The sequence below is a fragment of the Microplitis demolitor genome, chromosome 1 (genome assembly GCF_026212275.2).
Source record: "Microplitis demolitor isolate Queensland-Clemson2020A chromosome 1, iyMicDemo2.1a, whole genome shotgun sequence".
In the NCBI taxonomy this organism is placed as follows: domain Eukaryota; kingdom Metazoa; phylum Arthropoda; class Insecta; order Hymenoptera; family Braconidae; genus Microplitis; species Microplitis demolitor.
This window is the reverse complement of record NC_068545.1, coordinates 263,680-278,707: the sequence shown is the minus strand read 5'-3', so window position 1 is coordinate 278,707 and position 15,028 is coordinate 263,680. Positions and strand designations below refer to the sequence as shown.

Below are 15,028 nucleotides of genomic sequence, written 5' to 3'. Positions count from 1 at the left end.
AAAAAACATTTTTTTTCTCTTTTTTTTTATGACTGCATGTCAGAGATGATTAATAAAATGAAACTTAAAGTCTGTTTGGTACAGAGTCGTTAATAGTGAATAGAATGCTGGATAAAATTTAAAAATTGTGTATTGTATTACGACCTTCTAATTTATTTATTCATCATTCGTGGAAATTGATGTGGGAATTGTCTATCAGCTTAAATATAATAATATATTTAACGTGTTGCTTTTTTATTTGTTGTTATTATTGTTATTAGACGACGGGAATTGTTGAACTAATTAGATTGAGGTCAATATAACTGATGTAATTGGATCGGGTTTACTATTATGTCGCATTATACTTTTCACAGCACTTTTGTCATCGTAAATATTAATTCTAATTTATTACTTAACGCTATTCATTAATGTTATTATTTGTTTTATCTATACCACTATTGCTAGTTCGTAAAAATTTTATTACTAATATTTCCAACAATTGTTTTATTATAAATACTATATATATTCTGTAATTGTATGTACTTCATTATTTATCATTTGACCGTGAACTATTGCTATAAATAATTACTTTGATAACTCGGAGATTATTTTGTTGTAAAATGGATTTTTTTTGCATTCCCATCATGGATATCCATTTTTTTTGTTTCTCGAGTGAAAGTTTAAAAATTTTTAAGTACCCGCGCTCTTGACAGTAACATATATTTGTTTAAGTGTCTAATTATTAAATATCAGTACTTAGTATTTGGAAACAGCCGAATAAAAACGTCATTGAAGATGATAAGCTTCAATATTGTAAATGTTTTTTTTTTTAATTATGCTTTTATTGATAACAGAGTAAGACGTCAGTTAATTTGTTTTTTAATTAAATTGAATAAAGTATTACGTCATTGTTAATAAAAACTTTTAAAGCATATCTTTAAAATTTAATTTTTGTAACCGTATATATATAAATATAGGTCATGATTGGTATTAGATCTTATATTTATTTAAAACAAGTAGAACAAAAAAAAAAAAAAAATTTAGACATTTAATTTTTAAAAATTCAAAAAAATTATTTTGTAATTATAATTTTTAAAATTCACTTCCCAAAGTTTTATTTTTAAATCTACGGTCATTTTTCTCGAAATTAAAATTGATATATTTTTTAAAATTAAATTTCGAGGTCTGTAAAAATAATTAAAATTAAAATTATCAGTATAATTAGATCCGTAATGTCATGAACGAATATACTAGTTATTTCAACGTCTTTAAATTAAAAATAATTGAATAATTATGAAAAAAAATTACTTGTTCAGTAAATTTGTACAAAATTGTGATAAGATTTCCTCGATTTCTTAGAAAAAAAAAAAACGATTGAAATTAAATAATAATTGTTATGAAATCTGACGAGTAATTTTTTTTTTATCACTTGAGAATTCAATTAATTAGTTATTGAATGTCAACCAATGGTTCATTGAGTTGGTTAAGTAGTATGATTCTATACAAATACATATCTACATATATAACTCTCAGTAAATATAGAGGAATGATTAATGAGTTTGTCCAAATGAAAGAAGTGAATTAAATGAATAAATTAAATAACACCATCAGTGACCTTGAATATAAATTAATCAGGAAGCGGTACGTAGTAAAGAGCATTGGGTATTGAAAAATCATATTTTATTGTAAAATGGCAACTTAATTATACATTTTATAATGGACAATGTTTAACAAAATTTTAAAATACAAATTTATTATTATAATTTAAATTTAATAATCGAATACTTCGGATACTCGACGCACTTACTGATAATATTAATATAAAAATACAATATGTTTGCGCTCAAGTAAATATTAACGGTATAGACTAAGGCACACTGGATATTTAATTTAAAATTAATAATTTATTAATATAAAAAATTTATTAAATATTTAAATCAATAACCGAGTGATTTAATTAACTATCCCATAATAATTTTTTAAAAAACTTTGTTAATTAAAAATACAATGTGTGCCATGTTTGTAATTATTTTGATAGGTTGATTATAAAAAAAAAATTTATAAAAGTTACCTAAAGTGAATAAAAAAAAAAAAAAAGAAAAAAAAATTTTTTTAGAGAGCATTTTTTAGTATTTTAAATAGTAAACTCATTAGGCTTCGCGTGATAGTAATTACAAATCAAATATTAATTATTAACGGAATTATTGTCTTACAATTAAATTTAAATTATTTTTAAATCCTTATTCCACATACTCAGCTAGATTAAGATAAGCTACGAAAAAGTTAAAAATACTTAATAAATATTTACAGAATACTTCATTGACATTTTTGTTAATGATAGATCGTCTAAAAAGAGTCCACGATTGTCTTACATCAATATAATAATTTATCTGAATTATTTTTGAGTAGTTATCTATTGATTTAATTGATTGAAACCACGAGTTGGAAAAATGAATTATCAAGATGATTAATAGCAGTATGTTGTAATTAATTAATTTTTCAAGTGTAAATAATATGAAAAGAACTCTTCTTGATTGATGTCGACAATGATCATTGAGCTGGTGGTTGATAATAATCAAATAAATGTTTGAAGTGTTTTTTTTTTTTTACTTTTTTACGAACTTAAAAAAAACGGTTATTATTTTTCTGGTGGTGGCGATGTTATTTTCCTTTTGAATAATAAGATATGAGGCTCTGTAATTAATAAAAATAAATTTATATGATATGTGTTGACGAATAATTAATAATTGTTGTATAATAATAAAAATAATTACCAGGATCATGTGTCATATAATGCACCCATCCTTTACTTTGTTGGACTCCTAGTTCTCTCCATTCATTTTCAGACATTAAATGAGTTTTGGGTACTTTTTTTTCTAGCTCTTTAGGTAACACAACATGTCTGTAAATTTAAAATTTATAATTAATACAGATAAGTAAAGAAAAAATTTGAAAAATTACGATAGGCTTAAAAATACAATTATGAATCATAAAAAACCGGTTTTGACAGCAAAATGATAGTTATTATTATTATCACTGATATGTCGAGTTTGGCACAAAGGTTTAAAAAATTAAATTTATAATTATTCTATTAAAATTTAACCGCCGAGACAAAGGATAATAACAACAAGGCAATTTTATCATTAGATTGCATTTGAAACTCATGAATATCAGCAGCAAAAACAAAAAAAAATAAAATTATGACATTAAACGGAGTAAAATAATTTATTTATTACTTATTGTACTAAAACTAGTAATGAGTAAAATAAGATAAGGTAAAAATAATTTTTGCGCAATTATCAAGGAAATAAATGAAATAAACGCACCTGTACTCGTACTCGTCGTCATAATATTTATCCGAGTAATAAATTTGCGATGACATTTTTTTCAGTGTTGGTGTTAATTAGTACTCGGTGTAAAAAAAAATAATAATAATAAATAATTACAAGTAAAAATAGGCAATGAGTTTTTTAGTTGAAGCGCACGTAGAAAAAAGTTTGGTTAAACACACTGTTATTTCAAAAGCATTCAAAATTTAACGGATGCGACTTTTTTTCAATAGTGGGAATGGCGAAAATTAGCGCCCTCTAGTCTGCGGGTTCGTTTCTTCAAGAAAAAAATAAAAAATTCGATTAATTGAATCGTTCGAGTATAAAGAGTCGATTCCAGTGACAATCGATATAGAATTGAACATCCCTATATAGATATATAGTATATGTTTATTTTTATTGTGATGTAAGCTGCTGGCAGCTGTTAACAGCCGGTGAAAATTTTTATAAATATTTTTTTATCAGAAATAAAAAAATGTTGAATATGGAGGAGACAGAGAAAATGTGGACAATGAGTTTTCCACTTTATGTAAATATATTTATGTCAATAATGGCATCTATTGTTGCAATTATATTGATACCTAGTTTTAAAGATAAATTTATCAGAGCTAACCTATTTGGTGTTGATATGAATAAAAGGAATGGCGGTAAAATGTAAGTATTTGTAAATAAATAACAAAATAATTAAATTGTCGATTAAAATAACATTAATTTCAGACCAGAAGCTTTGGGAGTAGTAAGTGGATGTATATTTCTGATAACTCTTTTTCTTTTTATTCCAATCCCGTTTACTGATAATATCTTCGACAATTCGACTTTTCCCCACCATGAGGTAATTTACAGTAACAAAAAATATCAGACTAATTAATAAATATGGTATTTATATAAATGAAAATTTTTTGCTGTTAAAAAAACAGTTCGTTGAGCTGCTGGCTGCCTTGCTGTCAATTTGCTGCATGCTTCTCCTGGGATTTGTTGATGATGTAATAGATCTTCAGTGGAGATACAAACTTCTTTTACCTACAATAGCATCACTTCCATTGCTGATGATCTACTACGTAAACTATAACGGCACTTTTGTGATAGTACCAAAACCCCTGAGAGCTTGGTTTGGATTGTCTGTAAACTTGGGTCTCCTCTATTACGTTTACATGGGTATGCTGGCAGTCTTTTGTACAAATGCTATAAATATATTGGCTGGTATTAATGGCCTTGAAGTAGGACAGAGTCTTGTAATAGCCTTGAGTATTATTGTTTTTAATATCATTGAATTGTCTGGTGCATTATGGAAAGCCCATCAATTTTCACTCTACTTGATGTTACCTTACTTGACAACTTCTCTAGCACTATTCAGATACAATTGGTAAGTTTTAATAAAAAATAAACTATTTAATTTAATTAAATTAATCATTTTTTAAATTATTTCAAATTATTTATCTATTTTATAATCTTCTAAATATATATATAAATTTAACATTTACTTTAATAAAAACATATTTTATAAATTCGTTAGTAATTAATATATATAATATAATAATAATAATAATAATAATTGTAATAAAATTGAGTTATGGAAAATCCAGAGTATGAAGATAAATATCACAGATCTTGAGTATTGCTAATGCATTAATAGTAATCGAGTTTAGCATAAAAGTTATCAACTAACCAGTCGTACTTGAATGCATTGGCAATAACTGTTTCGGGTGAAAAGTATGATTCACGTGATCTATAAGCTCTCAGTAAATTTGTTTTACCATCAATCCAAACACCGCCACCAATAAGATCTTCTATGAACACTACGTCTAAATTTTTTGTACCATCAGGTACTTTATTTTTTCCCTCGCGTTGCAGTAAATTTACGATATTTGCAGGCGCTTGACAATAATGACAGTACCAACCACCGTAATGATTTAAGTCACCGATAACCAGACCGAGATTGTCGCGTTCACTAGTTTCGTCGGTCAGTTGACGTAGCACTGCAGCATTAGTGCGAAATGCATTGTAAATAAATCCAACGGTACATGCACCCACGGTGATTGTAGTTTTTAATGGATGCCGCCAAAAAAATCCAAACACTGACCACCGAAGACGGAAACCTATTGGCTGTGGCCAGCCGTCGTATACTTTTAGAAACATCAGTGCACGCCAATTCAATATCTCTTCACTGTCAGTCATAACGTAGATATCGTCGTGTTTTATATTTTTCACTTGGACACTTATTTTTTCCCAAATGAATCGCGATATTACACGCATTGGTTTACGTGCTTTCCCAGCGGCGTTGATATACAATATTTTATTCTGCTGAGGTTCTAGCAGACCTTTAGCTAATTTATGTTTAAAATTTTCCTCAGAATTACTAAAATCACATATAACAAATAGATCAACTACACGATAAAGTTCCTCCACAATAACTTCAGCAATTGCTGAATTAAAATCATGGACTGAAAATACATAAATCAATCTTCGTGATGTTCTGCGTCTCGTGAGTTTAATATTCTGCTTGCTGGCCATTATTGCTCGCCAAACAACTTCCGGCTCACCGCAGTCAGCACCATGCCACCCCTGTTTACAAATACATCTATCTAATTCACGCCCGACAGTCTTCATTTTATCTTCATCTAATCCCTCCTTCCAACAGCCAGTCTCATTTTTAATTATAAAAAATTCCGACGTTCGGGTATCCCTTAATTTTATTTCTCCGTTAATTGTACGAGTTGTCGGTTTAGGAGTTTGTTTTATTTGATTATAAATAGGCACCTGAAAAACAAAAGTAATTTTTGACTCATGATTTTTATTTTATTTAAAATCAAAGGTTACCTGTACGGTTTCAGTTTCAATAAAACTAACAGGATTTCTCGTTGTCGATCCATCGTATTCAGATGTCGGTGTTGATATCACATATATCATCACTATGAAAACCTGCAGAACCAATAATGTATACAATAAAATAAGCTTTCCATCCAATCGGCTCTGCATGGCATCTGATTTTTCCTATTACTCCGAGTCTCTTATTTTATCATTTCATTTTTATTATTTATTTATATATTATCAGCATGTTATTCATCTTTAATAATCTGTAAATTAAATAAATATATATTAATTTAATTAATTTTATAGATATATATAATATATAATATATATCTATACTTCAACAGACAGTAATATCGATTATTTTGAAGTGCGAAGTTGCCATGCTCCGAAGTTGAAGTGAAAATTTTACTCAGTACATATATATGTATATATAGATACATATATATGTATGATTTAAAAAATGAAATTAGCCGGTATGACATAGTGATGAATTGTTATCATCGTTGGTAGCAACGCGGTGATGTCAATGACGTCATCGGGTCACCGTCTAAGCGAATGACCTCGATACCGCACGATATTATTAACGCACACTCACCAGCTGAGTCTTGATCTCTCTATGCTTCTCTATGTCTGTTGGTGATAACCCTTTCCATCTCATGTTGCTCTGTTGTTGTAAGATTATTTTAAATATTTATTCTTTGGTAACAACTTTATTACTTTTTAAACATAAAATAAATATTAAAACTCTTGATGGCTGGTGTTGCACGTCCTGATCAGTGATGACAATAAAATTAATAATAAAAAAACCACACCCGGAGTACCCGCCCTATCGTCCTCAAGTTCTTCGTCACATGAGTCGCGTCGAAGCACGACCAGAATGTCTAGATATGCTGAGGCTGAGATGTAAAAAACCGACAACGACAAGCGCGTTCGCGGTGTTTTCACAAGCGCATGCGTTCATTTACACATGTAAAAATACTTTTATATCATTCTCTATGTACGAATCCTCAAAGTTTAAATATATATACCTATATGTATGATTCACTTTTATAGTAGCAACCGATGATTCAACCAGATAGAGTAGAAATGGTCATTTTTTATTTTTTTTATTTTAATCTTAGAGAAAATTTTTTTTTAAACTAAAATAGAATTGGGGTTTTTTTTAAAACGTAAAAAAAATTATTGAGACTGATTTAAACTGTTGGGTAGATCACAACTGAAATCTCAATAGTAATCACATCGTAAGCCGCTTCCTTCTCATCCTCTTTATGTTTTTCCTTTTCCTTTTTTTTTTTCTTTCTTCATACCATAGAACTTTATCCGGCTATTATACCGAGAAGTACCATCTGCTGTGCCGAGAGCTCAAAGAAAAATTTTTTTTTCAGGACAGCAGGTGTGTCAGACCGTCTTATTGATCTGACGAATCGTCATCCAATATTTTCTAAACTTTCACTTTCAAAAAACAGATCTCTTACATTAATATTGATGATTATTTTAATTACAGGTACCCATCCCAAGTATTTGTAGGTGACACATTCTGCTATTTCTCAGGAATGACATTTGCAGTTGTCGGAATAATTGGACATTTTAGTAAAACAGTTTTACTATTTTTCATTCCACAAGTTATTAATTTTTTATACAGCGTACCTCAGCTCTTCCACTTAGTGCCATGTCCACGTCACCGGTTACCAAGGTTCATATTATTAATAATTAATAACAATCAATATCAATCAACAATTCTTATTGCAATATAATTTATTTACTTTATAGATTCAACAGAGATACTGGAAAATTAGATCCCAGCGTCACGGTATTCAAGAAATCGCAGCTAAATAAACTCGGTGACTATTTTTTTAAAATTATTAATTGAAAAATATCTAAAATACTGATTTTTATTCACAGCTAGATTAATCATGGGCTTATTCCGAGTATTCAAATTAGTTAAATGGCAAGAAGATAAAAATGGAGTTGTTACATGCAATAACTTGACGTTAATTAATTTTATTCTTATTACTTTTGGTTCAAAAAAAGAGCCAAACTTGACTATTATTTTATTAATCATTCAGGTAAATTAATTAATTAATCACAACTATCACATTAATTTAATTAATAATTTGTTTTTTTATCAGGTGATTTGTTCGGCCATAGGATTTTCAATAAGATATCCATTAGCGTCTTTATTTTACGACGTATGAACGATAAAAATAATAATTATTATCGATATTTTAAATCCAAGGCTTTTATTCAATGACAAAATTCATTGGAGCACCAAAAATAAAAACTAGTCTAATTATATAGACAATATACTCTAAGGGAATATATGATATTTTTGATTTATAAAGATAAAAGATTGTAATTATATTTATTTTTTATTAAGTAAGATAATTAGTTAACAATGTAATTAAAAAGAAAAAAAAAACGGAGGCAATTTGTACAGAGCGAGGCTACTCAACTTTTATATAAGCGTATAATAAACACTATATAATTTTACAATTGACAATAATTATTATATTATTACTATTATTATTTTTTCACTTAAATAATGAATAACGCAACAAACGTATATATTAATTTGCAATGAAAAAATTAATAATAAAAAACAATAATATATTGTTAAAATAAATGTTTTCTCAATAATTTGTAGGCACTTGTAAAAATAGCAGTCAATTCATACCTACATGAATCAATAATCTTTAATTCATGCGTATTTATTTTTAATTTTACCAAAAATAATTAACAAGAAAAGAAAAAAAAATATAAATTGTTACTGTTATTATTATTTTAACATAATTGATAAATTTTAAGTTGCTTTTGCCTTCGATGTGAATGTCAATTTTAAATTTTCTATTCATGGGTATGAAATCCATTATAAAATGCAATCTTTACATATCTTTTATGCAATTTTGTAAATTATAGTTATATTTTATTACGACATGACATTTCCTATACCAAACAACGAATTAGCGCCTAATCTTTGACCGACTTTGAGCTGTGCTTTCGCAGCATCTTGGAGGCTAAATATGTGAGTAAGTTCCAGAGCTGTTCGGGCTAATTCTAGTGCTTTGTCAAATAATTCTATGGCTTCTTTTAGATTTCCTCTGCAATTTAATTATTTATTTAATAATTAATATAAATTTAAATAATTAAATTAAATTTAATTAAAATTATTACCGTTGGACTTGAATTGTTCCCAGTGTTTCGTATCCAAATTCACATTTTTGATCCAACTCAAGTGCTTTGTTGATATACTCGACAGCCTTTTCAACATTTCCAGTCCATTGTAATTGGAGTAGACCTCTATGTACACGGATAGTTGCATTTGATGGATCTTTATCAATGGCTTTAGCAAAATATTCATCAGCTTTGTCGTAAGATTGTGAATCACACAACATCTGAAATTATTTCGTTAATTATTTATACACGGAAAAATAATTATTTGTAAATTTAAATGAAAAATTATAATTACTTGAGCGTATAATGTATAACATTCGCAACAGTCTGGAAATAAATCAAATGCACGTTCAAATTCTTTGATTGCAATATCAACCAAAGTGGGAGATCTGGTCGTAGCAGCATGTCGGTAGTCCATATAACATTTCTGAGCAAACGCTATTCCAGAGTTGGGATTTAATTTCAATGCTTTCTCTGAATCTTCTTTGGCTTCATCAACTTTGTCCAACAACAAATTAACTTGTCCACGGTGATGATAGACATCTCCGCACTCAGAATCAATCTCGATAGCCGTTTTAAAGTCCGCGAAACATTTGTCTGGATTTTCTAACTGCATGTTCATCGTCGCTCTTTTTATCAGCGCGTTAACTTTAACGTTCTTTGGTGATTCCTCGCTGTTGATTACCGCATTCAAGTCTTCGATCGCGTCCTCGTGTTGTCCGAGTAATAAATAGAAGGTACCACGTAGAAGGTGTAACTTTAATTTAACCTGAGTGTCTTCTGGGCCGGAACTTTCTATTTTGTTTGTACATGCATCAATTATTTCGTCATATTTTTCATCTTTAAACATTTGGATTACTTCTGCTAGAGCTCTGTTAAATAGATAAATTAAATATTAAAAATATTTGTAATGAAATTTTATTTAGCTGACTAAAACATACGTATTGTCATTGTCATCAGAGTCACCAGAAAATATTGGGTCGTTTTTAAATGAACTGAAGTACGTTTTTATAAAATGTTTACTGGGCATAACAAGTTTTCTTTTCTTCATATGTTCATGGGCATGCTGTTTACCTGAAATTTAATTTATTTATTTTTTTTTTTTTTTATCATTACTCTGTAAAAGTGAAAAAATAAAATTACCTAATTCTTTTAAAACTCTGTCAGCCATTAAAAGCGTTGATTGGCTCATAAATCTCTCAAGAATACAAGCAGCAGTAACATCTTCCAGTGCTAATTCTAATTCGTTTGTTTTTTCCATAACACGTGCTCTTCTTAATAAGGCTTTTGTATACGTCGGATTGAGCTCCAATGCTTTTGTACAGTCATCCTTTACCGAGCTATAGTTTTCCTGTGTAAGAAAAAAAAATTAAATTTTAAATTTAAACAGATTTTAAAAAAAAATTGATGGATATTTTACCAGTGCATCATGAGCAGCAGCTCTGTTTTGATAATTTTTAGCCAATTCAACATTTTGATCAGTAGGACAGGTCTCGATAGCTTTATTATAAAACGAAATAGCTTCGTCATATTTTCCAGCACCAAAAGCTTGATTTCCAAGGGTCTTAAATCGCTGCGCCTTAGCAGTTGGAGTCTAAATAAATTACATATAACGTGTTAATTATACATATTAACAATCAAAGCAAATTGATGACTCACCAGCCTATAAATACTTATAGATAAACATTATTAAATTATAAATAAAATATATTGTAATAATAAAAATAACCTCAGGCTTTTGACTACTTTTAGTCAAAGTATCACCATCAATTGAAATCTGTTTCTCAGTCCCTACACCATTTGACTTTCCACCTTTTGATTTTTCTTGACTTGTGTTTTTGTAATAAATATATCCTAGTCCAAGTGCCACTGGTGCACCCACTGCCAAAGCAAGTTGCCATTTTGGCAGCCAACCACTTATTGAACTGGTCGCACTGCTTGCCACCGGCATCCTTTATTTTATTTAATAATAATCCCCCCAAACCCCAGATGTCAAAAAAAATAACAAAAATTTAACAATTGTCTAGAAGGCAGTGATTTTTTAAAATTCCTGACTGATACTGCGAAATATTAATTACGAAAGACGCAAATTTGTATCCCAACTCTGACGATTATCATCAACAACCATGTGAGTGCTCATGTGAGTATATATATCTACTTGTACTTACATATATGTATATATTTATCAAGATAATAAAGCGCCAACGCGAAATTATATAAAAGTTGATAAAAATAAATATATTATTTTATTTATTTTAAATTTAGTATTCAAAGTAAATCTATGAATTATTTTTTAACGATAACCTTTTACTTTTTGATTTATTTTTTTTTTTTTTTAACTTTACAAAAGAGAGTGAGTGTGTGGTGGCAGGGAAGATGACAAAAGGAATTTGAAATTTTATTGGTTAGAACGAGAGGAATGTCTGGAAATGGAAATATTGATAAATAAATGAAATGATGGAACTGAAAAACAGCTGATAGTTGTTGGGAACTGGTGCTGGTGCTATAGAAAATCGAGAAAATAGTAGAGATGGCAATAGATTTGCTCCTGACATCAACTATCGAATCAACTTTGTTTTGATCGCTCATTAATATTTTTATTTTTTATTTTTTAATAAAATTTATTTTACTTTTATTTAGAAGAATATTAATTGTAAAAAAAATTTGAAATATGTCTACTAAGTCATCAGTAGATTTAAGAGGAGAATTGGCTGAGCTTGTTAAGCGTAAAGCTGAGATAGCTGTAAGTTATTTACTTTTTTTTAGTAAATATACTGGAATAAATAATTTAATTGTTGATTAAAAATATCACAAAAATTATTTTTTAAATATTTGTATTTTTCTGTAATTATTTGACGTTTGAATTTGAAGTTTTGGTGGGAATTTTATTTTTAGGTTAAGTTTTCTAACTTTATTTATAATTAAAAATTGACTGTTTTTGTTATTTTTGTTTCAGGACACTTTAGCTAATTTAGAAAGACAAATTTATGCTTTCGAAGGAAGTTATCTTGAGGATACACAATTGTATGGAAATATTATACGTGGGTGGGATAGATATTTAGCTAGCAATAAAAATACAAACAGTAAAGCTGACAAAAGAAATAGAAAATTTAAAGAAGCTGAAAGATTATTTTCTAAATCTTCAATCACCTCCATGGCTGTAAGTGTAAGCTATATATTATTTAAATAAAAATTCTAATTAACTTAATTAATTTGTATATTTTTTTTTAGGCTGTAAGTGGTCTGGTAGAAAATACACAAGAAAAAAGTAAGGATCTGAATGGATATTCATGATTATACTTTTATTGATAATTAAGTAGCACATCTTTTTCTTTTCATGAATTTCTTCTTTACACTGAGTTTAATTATTATTATTATTTAAGTTAAGACTAGTCAATTTGATAAGTCTGAAAAAATGCTATCAGATTTTTATTTTAAATAGAACAAAATCTTTATCGCTCAGCATGATGGTAAAAATATATACAAACATATATATTTTTTTTTTCGTTGATTAAATTGTAAATATATTTAAAAATTTCGGCCATTATCTTCTGTTTTCATTTCTGTCTACTTTCACAATGTAAATAATTATATAAATTAATATTTTTAAATTTAATTATTATTTTTTTTTATTTTTCACTTTAATTTTAATGCACTTAGTTATAAATTAATTAATGAATGAATGAGTTAATGAGATTTAATTTAAAAAAAAATAAAGTAGTTGTAGATTTTGTAAAGGGGATTGGTTTGTACGGTTAATTAGAGGTACATTGAACATTATTTTAGTTGAACGATACAGTGAATCAGAATCACAGCTTGGAAACAGCGGCAGTGAAGACAACTGCAACTATAACAATAGTGTGGTAACATCGGGTAATAGCAAAGACTCAAGTGGAAAGAATCACACGTCCATACAGTCTGGATATTTGCAAAACAACGGCACATTGAGCAACAACGATACCAATGTTACATTTACAAATGGCCCATTGTCAAATGGTAGTCTAGAACATATTTCTACGCCTGCTAAAGATGGACATAGCAATAGCAAAGAAGCCACTAAAAATAGATCATCAAATAGCGCTAAGAAAAATAATAATAAGAGATCTCGAAATAGATAGATTTATTAATTATTATTATTATTATTATTTATCATTCATCTAATACTTTGGATCAATCTTTACAATTCATATTCACATAAAATTAACGCCACGTACGTACAAATTCAATAATTCATTAAAAATTATCAAGTATTACGTTTTTTTAAAATTTTTTGACGCGTGATTTAAATAAGTTACAAATACTTTATGTATTTAAAATATAATTCTGATATTTATAATTAAATAGTTAACTTAAAAAATTGAATATCTTATAAATAAAATAAAATAATTTAAATGGGTAGTTGTAATTTAATAATTAATTTTTTACTTGAGATGTAAGATTATTGTCAGTAAGGGTTTTGTGGTAAAGTTTTGGTAACAATAGCATTAAATCCATTTTTATCGTCTGCTGTGTAAGTTACTGTACGAATAGATCCATCTGCTTCAGTAAACGAGTACTCACCACGTACAGCATCCCCATTTCTTTCTTCCCAAACGGACTTTGAGTCGCCCGTATGTTCATCAGTTACTCCGTAATTAAATGAGTACATTGGGTAGTCCTAATAAGCGTTCATTAAATATATATATTATTTAATAAATAAATAATTAGTGTAAAATATTATGTATATATATTTACCATGTAATCGTCATCGGACTCTTTGTGTTGAGGCGTAGCGACATAAATAGTTGATGGATTTTTAGGTACTCTGTAAGATGCGGGTTTTAATATTTTGTACATTGATTGTGCGTCATGCGGCCAATTATATCTAAATTTTAATATACATTAGATAATTTGTAATAATAATAATAATAATAATAATAGATAGAATAATTATATTTTATAATAAATATAAGTACCTTTGAGTGATACTTAATTCTATACCCATTAAGAGCCATCCAATAAAACTCAATATCTGCAAAATTATTTACTTTTATTATTTTTTTTTTTTTTAGACTTAACACTGTACTAATTAAGATTTGTAGTAGACAAATTGAAATACTTACATGTATCATTGACATGTTGAATATTAAATTTAATATAATTTTTAACAATACGAAATATCAATGCCGTGCCTTTTGTTAAAACTATTTCAGTATCTGGAATATTCTTCTTTATATAGACCAACATTCACTTGTAATTTATTTGAGTTAGATCTTGGGGAATAAATTATTAAATTAATTGAGCTTCACTCACCATCATGACTATTATGAAATTTATAAATTAATATCATACTGGCACAATATTCTATTAACAATTATTGCTACGTAATAGAACGTAATGTCAATCGGCGTTATGTAAAATAATTTCAAGAACTAATTATTTGCTTTATTCATAATTTTAAATAAAAAATTATTAAAAGGAACAATTGCTTAATAATAAAAAATAAAACATATTAATAACAGATGTGAATAATAAGATATCAAAGTCTAAGTACAAATAAAAATTTAACTAATTTTCATAATAACTGTTGCAAAAAATTGTTTATTTTTTATATATATTTTTTTTTCATCAATGTCAAAGATTAGTTTCTTAGTCATAAACTTTATTCAAGAAGAAAAATATTTACTATTTACTTATCAGACAGTTCTCGCTCCCGGATTTTCTCGTGTTTAATTAATATTATTTTACAATTATAAATA

General features: G+C 27.8%; 6 protein-coding genes across 8 annotated transcripts; 2 read left to right on the top strand and 4 right to left on the bottom strand.

Annotated features, from left to right (window-relative positions):
• Positions 1-1,642: 1,642 nt before the first annotated feature.
• On the bottom strand, positions 1,643-3,570 carry LOC103577859 (cyclin-dependent kinases regulatory subunit). The gene is made up of 3 exons (XM_008558703.3): positions 3,306-3,570; positions 2,754-2,881; positions 1,643-2,673 (listed from the first exon to the last, which is right to left on the bottom strand). The coding sequence occupies exons 1-3, from the start codon at positions 3,359-3,361 to the stop codon at positions 2,618-2,620; spliced, it is 240 nt and encodes a 79-aa protein (XP_008556925.1). The 5' UTR covers positions 3,362-3,570; the 3' UTR covers positions 1,643-2,617.
• A 113-nt stretch (positions 3,571-3,683) lies between these two features.
• Positions 3,684-8,635, top strand: LOC103577861 (UDP-N-acetylglucosamine--dolichyl-phosphate N-acetylglucosaminephosphotransferase). The gene is made up of 7 exons (XM_008558708.2): positions 3,684-3,962; positions 4,026-4,140; positions 4,226-4,671; positions 7,624-7,812; positions 7,890-7,960; positions 8,022-8,185; positions 8,249-8,635. Exons 1-7 carry the CDS (start codon positions 3,784-3,786, stop codon positions 8,312-8,314), a joined length of 1,230 nt encoding a protein of 409 aa, XP_008556930.1. The 5' UTR covers positions 3,684-3,783; the 3' UTR covers positions 8,315-8,635.
• Positions 4,683-7,615, bottom strand: LOC103577860 (beta-1,4-mannosyl-glycoprotein 4-beta-N-acetylglucosaminyltransferase). Of its 3 annotated transcripts, none has more exons than XM_008558706.3 (3): positions 6,715-7,615; positions 6,156-6,382; positions 4,683-6,065 (listed from the first exon to the last, which is right to left on the bottom strand). In XM_008558706.3, the coding sequence occupies exons 2-3, from the start codon at positions 6,282-6,284 to the stop codon at positions 4,935-4,937; spliced, it is 1,260 nt and encodes a 419-aa protein (XP_008556928.1). In that variant the 5' UTR covers positions 6,285-6,382; positions 6,715-7,615; the 3' UTR covers positions 4,683-4,934. The 3 variants fall into 3 exon arrangements, with proteins under 3 accessions (XP_008556928.1, XP_008556926.1, XP_008556927.1); XM_008558704.3 differs by having other exon boundaries at positions 4,684-6,065; positions 6,126-6,382; positions 6,715-7,614; XM_008558705.3 differs by lacking the exon at positions 6,715-7,615 and adding an exon at positions 6,466-6,708 and having other exon boundaries at positions 4,684-6,065; positions 6,126-6,382.
• Positions 8,636-8,885: 250 nt separating the features above from the next.
• Positions 8,886-11,629, bottom strand: LOC103577863 (mitochondrial import receptor subunit TOM70). Its single transcript, XM_008558710.3, has 7 exons — positions 11,020-11,629; positions 10,711-10,884; positions 10,434-10,641; positions 10,232-10,364; positions 9,586-10,162; positions 9,291-9,511; positions 8,886-9,217 (listed from the first exon to the last, which is right to left on the bottom strand). Exons 1-7 carry the CDS (start codon positions 11,239-11,241, stop codon positions 9,046-9,048), a joined length of 1,707 nt encoding a protein of 568 aa, XP_008556932.1. The 5' UTR covers positions 11,242-11,629; the 3' UTR covers positions 8,886-9,045.
• On the top strand, positions 11,341-13,505 carry LOC103577862 (chromatin modification-related protein MEAF6). The gene is made up of 5 exons (XM_008558709.3): positions 11,341-11,430; positions 11,641-12,033; positions 12,247-12,450; positions 12,522-12,558; positions 13,077-13,505. Exons 2-5 carry the CDS (start codon positions 11,962-11,964, stop codon positions 13,406-13,408), a joined length of 645 nt encoding a protein of 214 aa, XP_008556931.1. The 5' UTR covers positions 11,341-11,430; positions 11,641-11,961; the 3' UTR covers positions 13,409-13,505.
• Positions 13,506-13,731: 226 nt separating this feature from the next.
• LOC103577864 (cuticle protein 19) lies at positions 13,732-14,741 on the bottom strand. Its single transcript, XM_008558711.2, has 4 exons — positions 14,393-14,741; positions 14,246-14,301; positions 14,025-14,154; positions 13,732-13,947 (listed from the first exon to the last, which is right to left on the bottom strand). Exons 1-4 carry the CDS (start codon positions 14,405-14,407, stop codon positions 13,735-13,737), a joined length of 414 nt encoding a protein of 137 aa, XP_008556933.1. The 5' UTR covers positions 14,408-14,741; the 3' UTR covers positions 13,732-13,734.
• Positions 14,742-15,028: the final 287 nt, after the last annotated feature.